Source organism: Tachyglossus aculeatus, chromosome 4 (genome assembly GCF_015852505.1).
Source record: "Tachyglossus aculeatus isolate mTacAcu1 chromosome 4, mTacAcu1.pri, whole genome shotgun sequence".
NCBI lineage: Eukaryota > Metazoa > Chordata > Mammalia > Monotremata > Tachyglossidae > Tachyglossus > Tachyglossus aculeatus.
Genome location: NC_052069.1, coordinates 134,911,714 through 134,931,976, shown reverse-complemented (window position 1 = coordinate 134,931,976; position 20,263 = coordinate 134,911,714). Strand labels below are relative to the sequence as shown.

The 20,263-nt window shown below is 43.8% G+C and overlaps 1 protein-coding gene across 2 annotated transcripts in view; it reads right to left on the bottom strand.

Annotated features, from left to right (window-relative positions):
• Positions 1-20,263, bottom strand: part of ATRN (attractin) — a 207,032-nt gene that overhangs the window by 140,849 nt on the left and 45,920 nt on the right. For both annotated transcript variants that reach the window (XM_038744636.1, XM_038744637.1), the window contains exon 2: positions 18,195-18,278. In XM_038744636.1, the coding sequence (XP_038600564.1) occupies positions 18,195-18,278 (84 nt within the window). The remainder of the gene's footprint in view (positions 1-18,194; positions 18,279-20,263) is intronic.

Below are 20,263 nucleotides of genomic sequence, written 5' to 3'. Positions count from 1 at the left end.
TACTCGTCAAGCGCTTACAATGTGCCAGGCACTGTTCTAAGCACTGGGGTAGATGCAAGATAATCAGGTCCTGGAAAAAATTGTACGCAAAGAGATTTGTACAAACGTGTTTGGACACAATCTTCAGATTACAGATTAATGAATTTGGAAAATGATTAAGCTGGGGCTCTTGGAGACATTTTAAACGACCTTTCGAAAGGATTGGAAGAGCGTTTATTTGCTGAATTTTCAATAAGGCTGGGTTCTCGCACTTCAAGTCCTGCAGAACATTTTAATGAAGATTCCCCACATTCCCAATGAATTCATCTTATAATAATAATGATAGTGGTACTTGTCAAGCGCTTACTATGTGCCAGGCACTGTTCTAAGCAATGCAAGATAATCAGGTCCCTTATGGGATTTATAGTTTCAGTAGAGGGGAGAACAGGGATGGAATCCCCATTTTGTAGATGAGGGAACCGAGGCCTGGAGAAGGGAAATGACTTGCCTAAGATCACACAGCAGGCCCAGCTGGGATTAGAACCCAGATCCCGTGACTCCAGGGCCAGGCACTTTCCACTAGGCCGTGGCGCTTCTCAGGAACGGCAAGGGTCACTAACAGGTTTTAGACGATCCACGCAAAGCAGCTGAGACGGTGTCATATATTGTTTTTAAAACAACTGAGAGAGAACAAGAAACAAGGTAGGAACCCCCCAAAAAAGTGAAAAGCCACCTGGCCCCGGGGAACTTCCCGGGCCAATTTTTCCAATTTCCACCTACGAGTCGGCTGTCTTTTCGGGGGCATTGATTTCGGCCCGATCGTCACTGCAAAATCTAAAATTGGGCCGTCGGAACCCGAGCTCTGCTCGTAACGTCTGTGACTGGCGACCGACGGCAAACTGAAAAGCAGCGTGGCCTAATGGATAGAGCCCGGGACTGGGAGTTAGAGGGACCTGGGTTCTACTCCCGGTTCTGCCCCTCGTCTGCTGTGTGACCCTGGGCGAGTCATTTCACGCTTCCGGGCCTCAGTCCCCTCACCTGTAAAATGGGGGCGAAGACTGTGAGCCCCTTGAGGGACATGGACTGAGTCCAACCTCAATAGCTTGGATTTGTTCAATCAATCAACTGTATTAAGTGTTTCCTATGTGCAGAGCACTGTAGTAAGGGCTTGGAAGAGTAAATAGGACAATAAACAGACACGTTCCCTGCCCGCGACGTGCTTACGGTCTCTACCCCAGGGCTCAGAACGGTGCCTGGCACGGAGTAAAGTGCTTAACAAGTACCAGAATTATTCTTCTTTTCTCCTTCTTCTTATTCATTCATTTCTTCATATTTATTGAGCGCTTCCTCACTCTACTAAGCGCTTCAGTGAGTACAATAGAACAATGAACAGACACAATCCCTGCCCACAACGAGCTTACAGAATGGGGGGGGGGGGGCAGATATCAATATAAATAAATAAAATATAATAAAAGCCCCAAAAATGAATAAATAAAAATGGGGTGGTTGTACATATTTATTACTCTATTTATTTATTTATTTTACTTGTACATTTCTATCCTATTTATTTTATTTTGTTGGTATGTTTGGTTCTGTTCTCTGTCTCCCCCTTTTAGACTGTGAGCCCACTGTTGGGTAGGGACTGTCTCTATGTGTTGCCAATTTGTACTTCCCAAGCGCTTAGTACAGTGCTCTGCACATAGTAAGCGCTCCATAAATACGATTGATTGATTGATTGATTAAGGAATGCCACAATGATCATTACCTTTCCAAGCGCTTCGTACAGTGCTCTGCGCACAGTAAGTACTGACTTCACTCCGACTGAATGAATGAATGACCTCATCCGCAAAACGGGGATTAAAACTGGGAAGCAGCGTGGCTCAGTGGAAAGAGCCCGGGCTTTGGAGTCGGAGGTCGTGGGTTCGAATCCCGACTCTGCCACGTGTCTGCTGGGTGACCTTGGGCAAGTCACTTAACTGCTCCGAGCCTCAGTTACCTCACCTGTAAAATGGGGATTAAGACCGTGAGCCCCACGTGGGACAATCTGATCCCTCCAGCGCTTAGAACAGTGCTCTGCACATAGTAAGCGCTTAATAAATGCCATCAAAAAACAAAAAACAAAAAACTGTGAGCCCCCTGTGGGACAGGGACTACGTCCAACCTGATCAGCCTGTATCTACCCCAGTGCTTACAACAGTGCTTGAAACACAGAAAGCACTGAAAAAATATTATTATCTTTTGAAATCAAGGAGAGAAAAATCCAACCATCATCATCATCATCAATAGTATTTATTGAGTGCTTATTATGTGCAGAGCACTGTACTAAGCGCTTGGGAAGTATAAATTGGCAACATATACAGTCCCTACCCAACAGTGGGCTCACAGTCTAAAAGGGGAAGACAGAGAACAAAACCAAACATACTAACAAAATAAAATAAATAGAATAGATATGCGCAAGTAAAATAAATAGAGTAATAAATATGTACAAACATATATACATATATACAGGTGTATATATCTGTATATTATATATCAACCATGTATGAAACTAACTCACTCGAGACTCTGGAGAGCTCTACCCACGAGAAGGGGCTCAAAGTCCATTTGCTTGTTCCCACCCCAGCGCTTAATACAGTGCCCGGCACACAGTCAGCGCTTCACAAATACCGTAATAATTATTATTATACAGCACACCGCTTAGTGCAGGGCCTAGCCGTAGTAAGCGCTTATCGAATGCCACAATGACCAACCCACAAGAGACACAGAGCAGTTGAATCTGGAGGAATAAACCCCGGGTAGATTTCAAAATATTAAATACTTTAAGCAATTACACGCTCCGCAAGCCATACGTTTGAGGACTCCCAGTGTCATCCCGTGCTAAATAAGGATCCTTCCCTTAGAGAGTTCTGAAATGAGCAATTTTTAGCGGAGTAGTTTCATGCACATAGTAAGCGCTTAACAAATACCAACATTATTATTATTATTATTCAAAGCATGAGCTCCCCAAAGAGACCTCCCTCCGTTGCCTGAGAATAATGCCAATTACCCCTTCCTTCCTCTCCCCCTCGTCCCCCTCTCCATCCCCCCATCTTACCTCCTTCCCTTCCCCACAGCACCTGTATATATGTATATATGTTTGTACATATTTATTACTCTATTTATTTATTTTACTTGTACATATCTATCCTATTTATTTTATTTTGCTAGTATGCTTTGGTTTCGTTCTCTGTCTCCCCCTTTTTAGACTGTGAGCCCGCTGTTGGGTAGGGACTGTCTCTATATGTTGCCAACTTGGGCTTCCCAAGTGCTTAGTACAGTGCTCTGCACACAGTAAGCGCTCAATAAATACGATTGATTGATTACCGGGGACAGGGGCAATCCAAACAACTGCAGCTGTTTCGAATCATCAACAGTCGATCATATTTATTGAGCGCTGACTGTGTGCAGAGCATTTGGGAGAGTACGCTATAACAACAGACACACTCCCTGCCCTCAAGGAGCTTACGGTCTAGCGGGGGAGACGGACTTTAACGTAAATAAATGAATTACCGACACGTATGCAGGTGCCGTGGGGCTGAGGGAGGGCTGAATAAAGGGAGGAAATCAGGGTGACCAGAAGGGAGAGGGAGAAAAGGGAATCGGGGCTTTAAGTCAGGAAAGGCCTCATTAACGATAACTGAGCCCTGCCTATGTGCCGAGCACTGTACCAAACGCTGAGGTAGTCATTCATTCATTCATATTTATTGAGCGCTTACTGTGTGCGGAACACTGTACTAAGCGCTTGGAAAGTACAATTTGGCAACAGATAGAGACAATCCCTACGGGCCTCCAACCCCTTTCCCCTGAAGACTGCAGCCTCCAAACTCTTCCCCCTCAGGCTCCAGCCTCCAACCCCTTCACCCCTCAGCCTCCAGCCTCCAACTCCTTCACAATAATAATGATGGGATTTCTTAAGCGCTTACTATGTGCAAAGCACCGTTCTAAGCGCAGGGGGGATTCGAGGTGATCAGGTCCCTCAGACTCCAGCCTCCAACTCCTTCATCCCTCAGACTCCAATCAATCAATCGTATTTATTGAGCGCTTACTGTGTGCAGAGCACTGTACTCAGCGCTTGGGAAGTACAAGTTGGCAACATAACTCCAGCCTCCAACCCCTTCCCCACTCACGCTGCAGCCTCCAAACCCATATTATTATTATTATTATTATTATTATTATTATTATTACTAAGACCTTGGGAGAGCTCAATTCAACAGAATTAGTGGATACGTTCCCTGCCCAGGACGAGCTTCCCGGGGAGAGGGACAATTCCCAGCTCTTTGAGCTGTCAGTGTCTCTAGGATGTGTAGCATTCAAATCGCCGCACAGAAACCATACTATTGACTTTCATTTTCAAATCATTCCACAGTAAATCAATCACTCAACTAATAATTGTGGCATTGAAGCACTTAATGCATTCGAGACTGTGAGCCCGCCGTCGGGTAGGGACCGTCTCTATATGTTGCCAACTTGTCCTTCACAAGCGCTTAGTACAGTGCTCTGCACACAGGAAGCACTCAGTAAATACAGCTGAACGACTGAATGAAATGCCAGGCACTGTACTTTTAGACTGTGAGCCCACTGCTGGGTAGGGACTGTCTCTATATGTTGCCAATTTGGACTTCCCAAGCGCTTAGTACAGTGCTCTGCACATAGTAAGCGCTCAATAAATACGATTGATGATGATGATCTTTCCGCAGGATCGGGCCTCCAAACCTTTCTTTCCTCAGACTCCAGACCCTTCATCCTTCAGACTCCAGCCTCCAACCCCTTCGTCCCTCAGACTGCGGCCTCCAACGCCTCCACCCCCTCAGGATCCGGCCTCCACTGATGTACAAAGCGCTTCGTACAGGACTTTGCACACAGTAGTCGCTCAATAGATACCAATGAATGAATATGTGATATTCATTCCTCCCTTCTTGGCCCTACTGAGAGCTCACCTCCTCCAGGAGGCCTTCCCAGACTGAACCCCCTCCTTCCTCTCCACCTCCTCCTCCTCTCCATCCCCCCGCCTTACCTCCTTCCCTTCCCCTCAGCACCTGTATATATGTTTGTACATATTTATTACTCTATTTATTTATTTTACGTGTACATATCTATTCATCTTATTTTAATATGTTTGGTTTTGTTCTCTGTCTCCCCCTTCTAGACTGTGAGCCCGCTGTTGGGTCTCTATATGTTGCCAACTTGGACTTCCCAAGCGCTTAGAGTATAGTGCTCTGCACACAGTAAGCGCTCAATAAATGATTGATTGATGGATTGATTGATTGATAAACATGCTGGACACAGTCCCTGTCCCACATATTGATCGGACCCTAAACAGGAGGGAGAACAAGCACTGAATCCAGAGAAGTGAAAGGACTTGCCCACTATCACACGGCGGGCACCCGGCCTCGAGGCCAGAGCACAAGCCCGAGAGTCACAAGGACCTGGGTTCTAATCCCAGCTCCGCCACGTGTCTACTGTGTGATCTTTATTGATTTATTTATTTTATTTGTACGTACTTATTCCATTTATTTTATTTCGTTAGTGTGTTTGGTTTTGTTGTCTGTCTCCCCCTTTTCATTCATTCATTCGCATTTATTGAGGGCTTACTGTGTGCAGACCACTGTGCTAAGCGCTTGGGAATTACAAGTTGGCAACAAAAAAGAGACGGTCCCTACCCAACAGCGGGCTCACAGTCTAGAAGGGGGAGACAACAAAACAAAGCATATTAACAAAATAAAATAAATAGAATAGTAAATATGTACAAGCAAAATAGAGTAATAAATCATTCAGTCGTTCATTCAATCGTATTTACTGAGCGCTTACTGTGTGCAGAGCACTGTACTAAGCGCTTGGGAAGTACAAGTTGGCAGCATATATAATATATATATATATATATATCATATATATAAAATGGTAGTGCTTACTATAGGCCCAGGCACTGTTCATTCAATCGTATTTATTGAGCGCTTGGGAAGTACAAGTTGGCAACATATATATATAATATATATATATAAAATGGTAGTGCTTACTATAGGCCCAGGCACTGTTCATTCAATCGTATTTATTGAGCGCTTGGGAAGTATAATATATAATAATAACATATAATATATATAATATATATAATATAATAAGATATATTATATATATATATATATATATATATATATATATAAAATGGTAGTGCTTACTATAGGCCCAGGCACTGTTCATTCAATCGTATTTATTGAGCGCTTGGGAAGTACAAGTTGGCAACACATATATACATAATATATATATATAAAAAATGGTAGTGCTTACTATAGGCCCAGGCACTGTTCATTCAATCGTATTTATTGAGCGCTTGGGAAGTATAATATATAATAATAACATATAATATATATATATAATATATATAATATAATAAGATATATTATATATAATATATATAAAATATATATTTATATATATATATATATATATAAAATGGTAGTGCTTACTATAGGCCCAGGCACTGTTCATTCAATCGTATTTATTGAGCGCTTGGGAAGTATAATATATAATAATAACATATAATATATATAATATATATAATATAATAAGATATATTATATATAATATATATAATATATATTTATTTATATATATATATATATAAAATGGTAGTGCTTACTATAGGCCCAGGCACGGTTCATTCAATCGTATTTATTGAGCGCTTACTGTGTGCAGAGCACTGTACTAAGCGCTTAGCACTGTACTAAGCGCTCTAAGCACTGGGGTGGATTGAAGCAAATGGGGTTGGACCTAGTCCCTGTCCCCCTTCTAGACTGTGAGCCCGCTGTTGGGTAGGGACTGTCTCTAGATGTTGCCAACTTGGACTTCCCAAGCGCTTAGTCCAGTGCTCTGCACACAGCAAGCGCCCAATAAATACGACTGACTGAATGAATGACCTTGGCCAAGTCACTTCGCCGGGCCTCGGTGACCTCAGCTGTAAAATGGGGATGAAGAGCGTGTGTCTCGGGTGGGACTGGGTCCCTCTTGATTAACTTGTATCTACCCTGGTGCTGAGAACAGGGCTTGGCACGTAGTAAGAGCCATCATTATTACGCTTAGTACAGTGCTCTGCACACAGTAAGCGCTCAATAAATACGATTGATGATGATACTACAGTCTGGAAAGAACCAGCCTCCTCTCGTGAATCCTGCACAGTGCCTAACACAGTGCTTAGCACAGTACTTTGCACCCACTGGGGTCTGTCAGGGGTGGCAGATATGATACCGATGGGATACAAAGGGTCCAACTTCCAAAGCCGACCTCCGCCAGGGAATCCGGCCGGAAAACCCCAAGAGCCCGGGAGAGCAATCGCTGTGGTACTTGCTCAGCGCTTACTACGTGCCAAGCGCTGTACTGAGCACTGGGAATCATCACCAATCGTATTTATTGAGCGCTTACTATGTGCAGAGCACTGTACTAAGCGCTTGGGAAGTACAAATTGGCAACATACAGAGACGGTCCCTACCCGACAGGGCCAAGTTCATCAGATCCCACATGGGAGAAGGGGGATTGTATCCCCATTTTGCAGATGAGGGGACTGAGGCACAGAGAAGTCAAATGAGAAGCAGCAGGGCTCAGTGGAAAGAGCCTGGGCTTTGGAGTCAGAGGTCATGGGTTCGAATCCCGACTCTGCCACATCTCTGCTGTGTGACCTTGGGCAAGTCACTTAATCAATCAATCGCATTTATTGAGCGCTTACTGAGTGCAGAGCACTGTACTAAGCGCTTGGGAAGTACAAATTGGCAACATAACTTGACACTTAACTTCTCTGAGCCTCAGTTACCTCATCTGTAAAATGGGGATGAAGACTGTGAGCCCCACGTGGGACAACTTGATCGCCTTGTATCCCCCCCCGGCGCTTAGAACAGTGCCCTGCACATAGTAAGCGCTTAACAAATGCCATCATTATTATTATTGTTATTATCATGACGTCCCCAAGGTCACAGGGTAGGCAGTTGGTGGAGCCGGGTTTGGAACCCAGTTCATTCATTCATTCAATCGCATTTCTTGAGCGCTTACTGTGTGCAGAGCACTGTACTGAGCGCTTGGGAAGTACCAGTTCCTCTGATTCCCAGGACCGGGCTCTTTCCCGTAGGCTATACTGCTTCCCTACCTTTCTCGGCCTCCCTTCCCGACGACTACGGCTTCTTCTCGCGAGATGTGACGGAGGCGACTTTGTCACTGCCACGGGTTTGGACAGAAACCCCCCCTCCTTTTTTAAAAAATAATGGTATTTGTTAAGCACTTACTATGCTGCAGGCACCGTACTAAGCGCTGGAATATGGTGATCAGAGAAGCAGCGTGGCTCAGTGGAAAGAGCACGGGCTTGGGAGTCAGAGGTCATGGGTTCGAATCCCGGCTCCGCCACAGGTCTGCTGTGTGACCTTGGGCAAGTCACTTAACTTCTCTGAGCCTCAGTTACCTCAACTGCAAAATGGGGATTAAGACTGTGAACCCCCCGTGGGACCACCTGATCACCTTGTATCCCCCCTCCAGAGCTTAGAACAGTGCATTGCACATAGCAAGCGCTTAACAAATGCCATTATTATTATTATTATTATTATTATTATTATTATTATTATTACTAATAATAATAATAACAAAATAAATGAGTCCTCTGCGCTCAGTAAGCTCTCAATAAATACAAGGATTGATTGACTGAACAACTGTTGTTACAGCTGGCCTATGGTATAATTGCTAATTATATCACATTATGGTCTATTCATTTGCAAGCAAAGATGAAACGGATACTTTCGGAATAAAAGACGCAACCTATTAGCCACCTTCAGCTTTGCCACTATCATACATCATTAAGAATTGTAAGGAACAAAAAAGCTACGAAAAAAATATGTGACTTGCAAGGAAAACTCAGGGTCACTGTGCAAAACAAGTTTTTTAAAAAGGCCACCTCATTACAGCCCCATATTGAACCCCGGGCTTAATAATAATAGTATTAATGATTATTAATCAATCAATCAATCGTATTTATTGAGTGCTTACTGTGTGCAGAGCACTGTAAGTATTATTATTATTATTATTGAACAGACACTCCTGACCACAGCAAATGCCCAGAGCCCCAATGCCGACCACGGGGCGAGTTATTAATAATAATAATAGTAACGATGGCATTTGTTAAGCGCTTACTATATGCCAAGCACTGTTCTAAGCGCTGGGGTAGATTACAAGGTTCTCAGGTTGTCCCACTTGGGGCTCCCAGTCTTAATCCCCATTTTCCAGATGGGGTCACTGAGCCAGAGAAGTGAAGTGACCTGGCCAAAGTCACACAGCTGATAAGTGGCGGAGTCAGGATTAGAACCCACGACCTCTGGACTCCCAAGCCCGGGATCTTTCCACTAAGCTACGCCGCTTCTGAAAAAAATCAACTTATGCATCAATCCGTCCATGAATGGCACTCACTGAGCGCTTTCTACGTGAAGAGCCCCATAGAAGAGTGCTTTGCGCATAGTAAGCGCTTAATAAATGCCATTATTATTATTATCTTTTAGACTGTGAGCCCACTGTTGGGTAGGGACTGTCTCTATATGTTGCCAATTTGTACTTCCCAAGCGCTCAGTACAGTGCTCTGCACATAGTAAGCGCTCAATAAATACGATTGATGATGATGATGATTATTATTATTATTCTTACTACGCCCTTGGGAGAGTTCAATCCAACAGGACGAGCTTCCCGTGGAGAGGGACAATCCACAGTAAATCAATCACTCAACGATATTTACTAATGGCTTACGATGTGCAGAGTCATCATCATCATCATCAATCGTATTTATTGAGCGCTTACTATGTGCAGAGCACTGTACTAAGCGCTTGGGAAGCACAAATTGGCAACACAGAGAGACAGTCCCTACCCAACAGTGGGCTCACAGTCTAGAAGGGGGAGACGGAGAACAAAACCAAACATACTAACAAAATAAAATAGAATAGATATGTCCAAGTAAAATAAATAAATAAATCAATAGAGTAATAGCAGAGTCCTGTACTAAGCGCCGGGGAGAGGACAATCCAAGAGGGTTAGCACTTTCCCTGCCCACAACGAGCTGACAGTCTAGAGGGCCAGTCTACGGTCGATCACTCAACTGTATTTATTTGAGCGCTTACTGTGTGCAGAGCACTGTACTGAGCACTTGGGAGAGTCCAATCCAACAGACTAAGCGGACTTGTTCCCTGCCCATAGCGGGCTTACAGTCTAGCGCTTAGTACAGTGCTCTGCACATAGTAAGCGCTCAATAAAGACGATTGACGATGATAAATACGATTGATAGAGGGATGGTCTATGGTTAATCCATCACTCAATGGTATTTATTGATTGCTTACTATGTACAGAACACTATACTAAGCACTTGGGAGAGTCCAATCCAACAGACTAAGCGGACTTGTTCCCTGCCCATAGCGGGCTTACAGTCTAACGCTTAGTACAGTGCTCTGCACATAGTAAGCGCTCAATAAATACGATTGACGATGATAAATATGATTGATAGAGGGATGGTCTATAGTTAATCCATCACTCAATGGTATTTATTGATTGCTTACTATGTACAGAACACTATACTAAGCACTTGGGAGAGTCCAATCCAACAGACTAAGCGGATTTGTTCCCTGCCCATAGCGGGCTTACAGTCTAGCGCTTAGTACAGTGCTCTGCACACAGTAAGCGCTCAATAAATACGACTGATGATGACAAATACGATTGATAGAGGGATGGTCTATGGTTAATCCATCACTCAATGGTATTTATTGATTGCTTACTATGTACAGAACACTATACTAAGCACTTGGGAGAGTCCAATCCAACAGACTAAGCGGACTTGTTCCCTGCCCATAGCGGGCTTACAGTCTAGCGCTTAGTACAGTGCTCTGCACACAGTAAGCGCTCAATAAATACGACTGACGATGATAAATACGATTGATAGAGGGATGGCCTATAGTTAATCCATCACTCAATGGTATTTATTGATTGCTTACTATGTACAGAACACTATACTAAGCACTTGGGAGAGTCCAATCCAACAGACTAAGCGGACTTGTTCCCTGCCCATAGCGGGCTTACAGTCTAGCGCTTAGTACAGTGCTCTGCACACAGTAAGCGCTCAATAAATACGATTGACGATGATAAATACGATTGATAGAGGGATGGTCTAGAGTTAATCCATCACTCAATGGTATTTATTGATTGCTTACTATGTACAGAACACTATACTAAGCACTTGGGAGAGTCCAATCCAACAGACTAAGCGGACTTGTTCCCTGCCCATAGCGGGCTTACAGTCTAGCGCTTAGTACAGTGCTCTGCACATAGTAAGCGCTCAATAAATACGATTGATGATGATAAATACGATTGATAGAGGGATGGTCTATGGTTAATCCATCACTCAATGGTATTTATTGATTGCTTACTATGTACAGAACACTATACTAAGCACTTGGGAGAGTCCAATCCAACAGACTAAGCGGACTTGTTCCCTGCCCATAGCGGGCTTACAGTCTAGCGCTTAGTACAGTGCTCTGCACACAGTAAGCGCTCAATAAATACGATTGACGATGATAAATACGATTGATAGAGGGATGGTCTATGGTTAATCCATCACTCAATGGTATTTATTGATTGCTTACTATGTACAGAACACTATACTAAGCACTTGGGAGAGTCCAATCCAACAGACTAAGCGGACTTGTTCCCTGCCCATAGCGGGCTTACAGTCTAGCGCTTAGTACAGTGCTCTGCACACAGTAAGCGCTCAATAAATATGATTGACGATGATAAATACGATTGATAGAGGGATGGTCTATGGTTAATCCATCACTCAATGGTATTTACTGATTGCTTACTATATACAGAACACTATACTAAGCACTTGGGAGAGTCCAATCCAACAGACTAAGCGGACTTGTTCCCTGCCCATAGCAAGCTTACAGTCTAGCGCTTAGTACAGTGCTCTGCACATAGTAAGCGCTCAATAAATACGATTGACGATGATAAATACGATTGATAGAGGGATGGTCTATGGTTAATCCATCACTCAATGGTATTTACTGATTGCTTACTATGTACAGAACACTATACTAAGCACTTGGGAGAGTCCAATCCAACAGACTAAGCGGACTTGTTCCCTGCCCATAGCGGGCTTACAGTCTAGCGCTTAGTACAGTGCTCTGCACATAGTAAGCGCTCAATAAATACGATTGACGATGATAAATACGATTGATAGAGGGATGGTCTATGGTTAATCCATCACTCAATGGTATTTATTGATTGCTTACTATGTACAGAACACTATACTAAGCACTTGGGAGAGGATACTAAGCACTTGCCAACTTGTACTTCCCAAGCGCTCAGTAAATACGATTGAATGAACAGTGCCTGGGCCTATAGTAAGCACTACCATTTTATATATATATATATATAAAATATATAATATATAATATATCTTATTATATTATATATATATATATATATATATAAAAAATGGTAGTGCTTACTATAGGCCCAGGCACTGTTCATTCAAGCATTCAAGCATATTTACTGAGCGCTTGGGAAGTACAAGTTGGCAACATATATATATATATATATATATATATATATATATATATATATATATATATATATATATATATATATATATATATATATAAAATGGTAGTGCTTACTATAGGCCCAGGCACTGTTCATTCAATCGTATTTATTGAGCGCTTGGGAAGTACAATATATAATAATAACATATATATATATATATATAATATATATATAATATAATAAGATATATTATATATTATATATTTTATATATATATATATATAAAATGGTAGTGCTTACTATAGGCCCAGGCACTGTTCATTCAATCGTATTTACTGAGCGCTTGGGAAGTACAAGTTGGCAACATATATATATAATATATATACATATATATATATATATATATATATATATATATATATATATATATATATAAAATGGTAGTGCTTACTATAGGCCCAGGCACTGTTCATTCAATCGTATTTATTGAGCGCTTGGGAAGTATAATATATAATAATAACATATAATACATATAATATATATAATATAATAATATATATTATATATTATATATTTTATATATATATATATATATATATATATATATATAAAATGGTAGTGCTTACTATAGGCCCAGGCACTGTTCATTCAATCGTATTTACTGAGCGCTTGGGAAGTACAAGTTGGCAGCATATATTATATATATATATATATATATATATATATTAAAAAAATGGTAGTGCTTACTATAGGCCCAGGCATTGTTCTTTCAATCGTATTTATTGAGCGCTTACTGTGTGCAGAGCACTGTACTAAGCGCTTAGCACTGTACTAAGCGCTCTAAGCACTGGGGTGGATTGAAGCAAATGGGGTTGGACCTAGTCCCTGTCCCCCTTCCAGACTGTGAGCCCGCTGTTGGGTAGGGACCGTCTCTAGATGTTGCCAACTTGGACTTCCCAAGCGCTTAGTCCAGTGCTCTGCACACAGTAAGCGCCCAATAAATACGACTGACTGAATGAATGACCTTGGCCAAGTCACTTCGCCGGGCCTCGGTGACCTCAGCTGTAAAATGGGGATGAAGAGCGTGTGTCTCGGGTGGGACTGGGTCCCTCTTGATTAACTTGTATCTACCCTGGTGCTGAGAACAGTGCTTGGCACGTAGTAAGTGCCATCATTATCACGCTTAGTACAGTGCTCTGCACACAGTAAGCGCTCAATAAATACGATTGATGATGATACTACAGTCTGGAAAGAACCAGCCTCCTCTCGTGAATCCTGCACAGTGCCTAACACAGTGCTTAGCACAGTACTTTGCACCCACTAGGGTCTGTCAGGGGTGGCAGATATGATACCGACGGGATACAAAGGGTCCAACTTCCAAAGCCGACCTCCGCCAGGGAATCCGGCCGGAAAACCCCAAGAGCCCGGGAGAGCAATCGCTGTGGTACTTGCTCAGCGCTTACTACGTGCCAAGCGCTGTACTGAGCACTGGGAATCATCACCAATCGTATTTATTGAGCGCTTACTATGTGCAGAGCACTGTACTAAGCGCTTGGGAAGTACAAATTGGCAACATACAGAGACGGTCCCTACCCGACAGGGCCAAGTTCATCAGATCCCACATGGGAGAAGGGGGACTGTATCTCCATTTTGCAGATGAGGGGACTGAGGCACAGAGAAGTCAAATGAGAAGCAGCAGGGCTCAGTGGAAAGAGCCTGGGCTTTGGAGTCAGAGGTCATGGGTTCGAATCCCGACTCTGCCACATCTCTGCTGTGTGACCTTGGGCAAGTCACTTAATCAATCAATCGTATTTATTGAGCGCTTACTGAGTGCAGAGCACTGTACTAAGCGCTTGGGAAGTACAAATTGGCAACATAACACTTAACTTCTCTGAGCCTCAGTTACCTCATCTGTAAAATGGGGGTTAAGACTGTGAGCCCCACGTGGGACAACTTGATCGCCTTGTATCCCCCCCGGCGCTTAGAACAGTGCTCTGCACATAGTAAGCGCTTAATAAATGCCATCATTATTATTATTGTTATTATCATGACGTCCCCAAGGTCACAGGGTAGGCAGTTGGTGGAGCCGGGTTTGGAACCCAGTTCATTCATTCATTCAATCGCATTTCTTGAGCGCTTACTGTGTGCAGAGCACTGTACTGAGCGCTTGGGAAGTACCAGTTCCTCTGATTCCCAGGACCGGGCTCTTTCCCGTAGGCTATACTGCTTCCCTACCTTTCTCGGCCTCCCTTCCCGACGACTACGGCTTCTTCCCGCGAGATGTGACGGAGGCGACTTTGTCACTGCCACGGGTTTGGACAGAAACCCCCCCTCCTTTTTTAAAAAATAATGGTATTTGTTAAGCACTTACTATGCTGCAGGCACCGTACTAAGCGCTGGAATATGGTGATCAGAGAAGCAGCGTGGCTCAGTGGAAAGAGCACGGGCTTGGGAGTCAGAGGTCATGGGTTCGAATCCCGGCTCCGCCACAGGTCTGCTGTGTGACCTTGGGCAAGTCACTTAACTTCTCTGAGCCTCAGTTACCTCAACTGCAAAATGGGGATTAAGACTGTGAACCCCCCGTGGGACCACCTGATCACCTTGTATCCCCCCTCCAGAGCTTAGAACAGTGCATTGCACATAGCAAGCGCTTAACAAATGCCATTATTATTATTATTATTATTATTATTATTATTATTATTATTACTAATAATAATAATAACAAAATAAATGAGTCCTCTGCGCTCAGTAAGCTCTCAATAAATACAAGGATTGATTGACTGAACAACTGTTGTTACAGCTGGCCTATGGTATAATTGCTAATTATATCACATTATGGTCTATTCATTTGCAAGCAAAGATGAAACGGATACTTTCGGAATAAAAGACGCAACCTATTAGCCACCTTCTGCTTTGCCACTATCACACACCATTAAGAATTGTAAAGAACAAAAAAGCTACGAAAAAAATATGTGACTTGCAAGGAAAACTCAGAGTCACTGCGCAAAACAAGTTTTTTAAAAAGGCCACCTCATTACAGCCCCATATTGAACCCCGGGCTTAATAATAATAGTATTAATGATTATTAATCAATCAATCAATCGTATTTATTGAGCGCTTACTGTGTGCAGAGCACTGTAAGTATTATTATTATTATTATTATTATTATTGTTATTAAACAGACACTCCTGACCACAGCAAATGCACAGAGCCCCAATGCCGACCACGGGGCGAGTTATTAATAATAATAATAGTAACGATGGCATTTGTTAAGCGCTTACTATATGCCAAGCACTGTTCTAAGCGCTGGGGTAGATTACAAGGTTATCAGGTTGTCCCACTTGGGGCTCCCAGTCTTAATCCCCATTTTCCAGATGGGGTCACTGAGCCAGGGAAGTGAAGTGACCTGGCCAAAGTCACACAGCTGATAAGTGGCGGAGTCAGGATTAGAACCCACGACCTCTGGACTCCCAAGCCCGGGATCTTTCCACTAAGCTACGCCGCTTCTGAAAAAAATCAACTTATGCATCAATCCATCCATGAATGGCACTCACTGAGCGCTTTCTACGTGAAGAGCCCCATAGAAGAGTGCTTTGCGCATAGTAAGCGCTTAATAAATGCCATTATTATTATTATCTTTTAGACTGTGAGCCCACTGTTGGGTAGGGACTGTCTCTATATGTTGCCAATTTGTACTTCCCAAGTGCTTAGTGCAGTGCTCTGCACATAGTAAGCGCTCAATAAATACGATTGATGATGATGATGATTATTATTATTATTCTTACTACGCCCTTGGGAGAGTTCAATCCAACAGGACGAGCTTCCCGTGGAGAGGGACAATCCACAGTAAATCAATCACTCAACGATATTTACTAATGGCTTACGATGTGCAGAGTCATCATCATCATCATCAATCGTATTTATTGAGCGCTTACTATGTGCAGAGCACTGTACTAAGCGCTTGGGAAGCACAAATTGGCAACATAGAGAGACAGTCCCTACCCAACAGTGGGCTCACAGTCTAAAAGGGGGAGACGGAGAACAAAACCAAACATACTAACAAAATAAAATAGAATAGATATGTCCAAGTAAAATAAATAAATAAATCAATAGAGTAATAGCAGAGTCCTGTACTAAGCGCCGGGGAGAGGACAATCCAAGAGGGTTAGCACTTTCCCTGCCCACAACGAGCTGACAGTCTAGAGGGCCAGTCTACGGTCGATCACTCAACTGTATTTATTTGAGCGCTTACTGTGTGCAGAGCACTGTACTGAGCACTTGGGAGAGTCCAATCCAACAGACTAAGCGGACTTGTTCCCTGCCCATAGCGGGCTTACAGTCTAGCGCTTAGTACAGTGCTCTGCACACAGTAAGCGCTCAATAAATACGATTGACGATGATAAATACGATTGGTAGAGGGATGGTCTATAGTTAATCCATCACTCAATGGTATTTACTGATTGCTTACTATGTACAGAACACTATACTAAGCACTTGGGAGAGTCCAATCCAACAGACTAAGCGGACTTGTTCCCTGCCCATAGTGGGCTTACAGTCTAGCGCTTAGTACAGTGCTCTGCACATAGTAAGCGCTCAATAAATACGATTGACGATGATAAATACGATTGATAGAGGGATGGTCTATGGTTAATCCATCACTCAATGGTATTTATTGATTGCTTACTATGTACAGAACACTATACTAAGCACTTGGGAGAGTCCAATCCAACAGACTAAGCAGACTTGTTCCCTGCCCATAGCGGGCTAACAGTCTAGCGCTTAGTACAGTGCTCTGCACATAGTAAGCGCTCAATAAATACGATTGACGATGATAAATACGATTGATAGAGGGATGGTCTATGGTTAATCCATCACTCAATGGTATTTACTGATTGCTTACTATGTACAGAACACTATACTAAGCACTTGGGAGAGTCCAATCCAACAGACTAAGCGGACTTGTTCCCTGCCCATAGCGAGCTTACAGTCTAGCGCTTAGTACAGTGCTCTGCACACAGTAAGCGCTCAATAAATACGATTGACGATGATAAATACGATTGATAGAGGGATGGTCTATAGTTAATCAATCACTCAATGGTATTTACTGATTGCTTACTATGTACAGAACACTATACTAAGCACTTGGGAGAGGATCATCCAAATTGGCGGACACATCCCCTGCCCACGATGAGCTTAGGTCTCTCAGCTGTGCCCACGAACTCACGTGCCAGTCATCATCATCAATCGTATTTATTGAGCGCTTACTATGCGCAGAGCACTGTACTAAGCGCGTGGGAAGTACAAATTGGCAACATATAGAGACAGTCCCTACCCACCAGTGGGCTCACCGTCTAAAAGGGGGAGACAGAGAACAAAACCAAACATACTAACAAAATAAAATAAACAGAAGAGACATGTACAAGTAAAATAAATTGAGTAATAAATATGTACAAACATATATACAGGTGCTGTCTCCAGCGAGGAGGGGCGTTTATGACAAGTCGGCATGTTGGGGGGCGCAGGGGGAGAAGGGTCCGCTTAGTACGGTGCTCGGCACACAGGAAGCGCTCAATAAATACCACTGAAAGGAGGAATGAGGGAATGAGGGAAGAGAACTGGCCGCTGGCACTTACTGTCCTTCGATGAGCCACGTGCACTTGGTTTTGTACTTGTAATTCCCGGGCCCGTCTGTGACGTATCCGGAGGATCCAGTCAGCCTGCAATTGGAGCGAGGGGAGAAAGACGGATGAAGCGTTTCACCACAGGTTCATCATCGATCGCATTTACTGAGCGCTTACTGTGTGCAGAGCGCTGTACCGAGACAGCACTTCCTGATCAGCTCCCCTCTGCCCCAGCGCTTAGTACAGTGCCTGGCTCATAGAAAGCACTTAACAGATGTCATTAAAAAAAAAAAAATCCTAAAAAACCACTAGCCACTCTGGCAAGGTTCCCTGGCTGGCCCTATGTACGACAACACCCGTTGTTAACAATCCAACAACTATGTACAACCCGTTTCTAGGTAGGGACCATCTCTATATGTTGCCGATTTGTACTTCCCAAGCGCTTAGTACAGTGCTCTGCACACAGTAAGTGCTCAATAAATACGACTGAATGAATGAATAACACAGGTCAAAGTGCAGTTTTTGCTGTTTACAAGCCTCCTGTACTCTGACCCTCTCCCGCGTGGGGAATTCACAACTTTTATCCCCATCTCTCTCCCCGAGCCCAATACGGACCAAAAACCGGCCCTTCTTCCTCCCTGGGTACTGACCTCCCACCGGAGGCACAGAGAGTGTAGGTGACCTGCCCCAGGTCACACAGCAGGTACACGACGGAGCAGGACTGAGAACCCAAGTCTTAATCCCAGCGTTAAATTAACGCTGAAAAGATTTTAAACCACGGGGAAAAGGTTGCTTGTCTCAACGTTGCTGTGAATAATCACCCTTCCTGGGATTGGGATGTATTCGCTGAGGTCCGGGAACGTGTCTACTAACTCTGTTACACTGCAATAATAACAATAATTACGGTATTTGCTAAGTGCTTACTATGTGCCAGGCACTGTACTAAACGCTGGGGTGGATACACACAAAGCGGGCTGAACACGGTCCCTGTCCCAAGTGGGGCTCCCTGTCTCAATCCCCGTTTTCCAACTGAGGTAACTGAGTCCCAGAGAAGCTGAAATGACTTGCCCAAGGTCACCCAGCAGACAAGTGGTGGAGCCAGGGCTAGAACCATCTGATTCCCAGGCCCATGTTTTATCCACTATTCATTCATTCATTCATTCAATTGTATTTATTGAGCGCTTACTGTGTGCAGAGCCCTGTACTAAGCGCTTGGGAACATATAGAGACGGTCCCTACCCAACAGCGGGCTCACAGTCTATCAGGGGGAGACAGAGAACAAAACCAAGCATACTAACAAAATAAAATCACTAGAATAAATATGCACAAATAGAGTAATAAATTTGTACAAACATATGCTCCGGTCTCCGCATGCACCCCCCTCCCTTTCCGTCAGTCACTATGCCAAGCTGCTTCTCTCCCAAGTGCTCAGCACAGTGCTCTGCACACGGTAAGCGCTCATCAAATACGACCGCTTGATTAAGCCCAGTCTGCACTAGGCAAAGTCAGTCACAATAAAGAATGGAACAGCGGTCGAAAGACCGGTCCTCGGGTAAACGATCCAAATGCTTTAAGCAAGGCCTGCTGACTATGTAGGCTCCTTTTTTAAAAAAAAAAATAGTATTTGTTAAACGCCTCCTATGTTCTCGGCACTAAGCGCTGGGGCGGATTCAAGCCGAACAGGTCGGACACAGTCCTTGAGCCCCCTGTGAGCTCACAGTCCGAATCCTCGTTTTATAGATGAGGGAACTGAGGCTCGGAGAAGTGAAGTGACTCGCCCCAGGGCACACAGCTGACAAGCGAAGGAGCCGGGATTAGAACCCAAGGCCTCCTGACTCCCAAGCCACCTTGGTTCGCTCAGCCCAGCCCTCCGTACCTAATAGACGCTCAATCAATAGCACCTTTCCTCTTCTCCCACGCTCTTCTGCATCACCGTGACTCGCTTCCTTTCCTCTTCCCCCCTCTGAACCCCGCCGCGCTTCTGTCCCTGTATGTCAATAAATACTGATTTATTGGTAGCGATGTCTCCCTCCCTCCCTCCCTCTAGACTGTACGGTCAGCGTGGGCAGGGAATGCGCCTG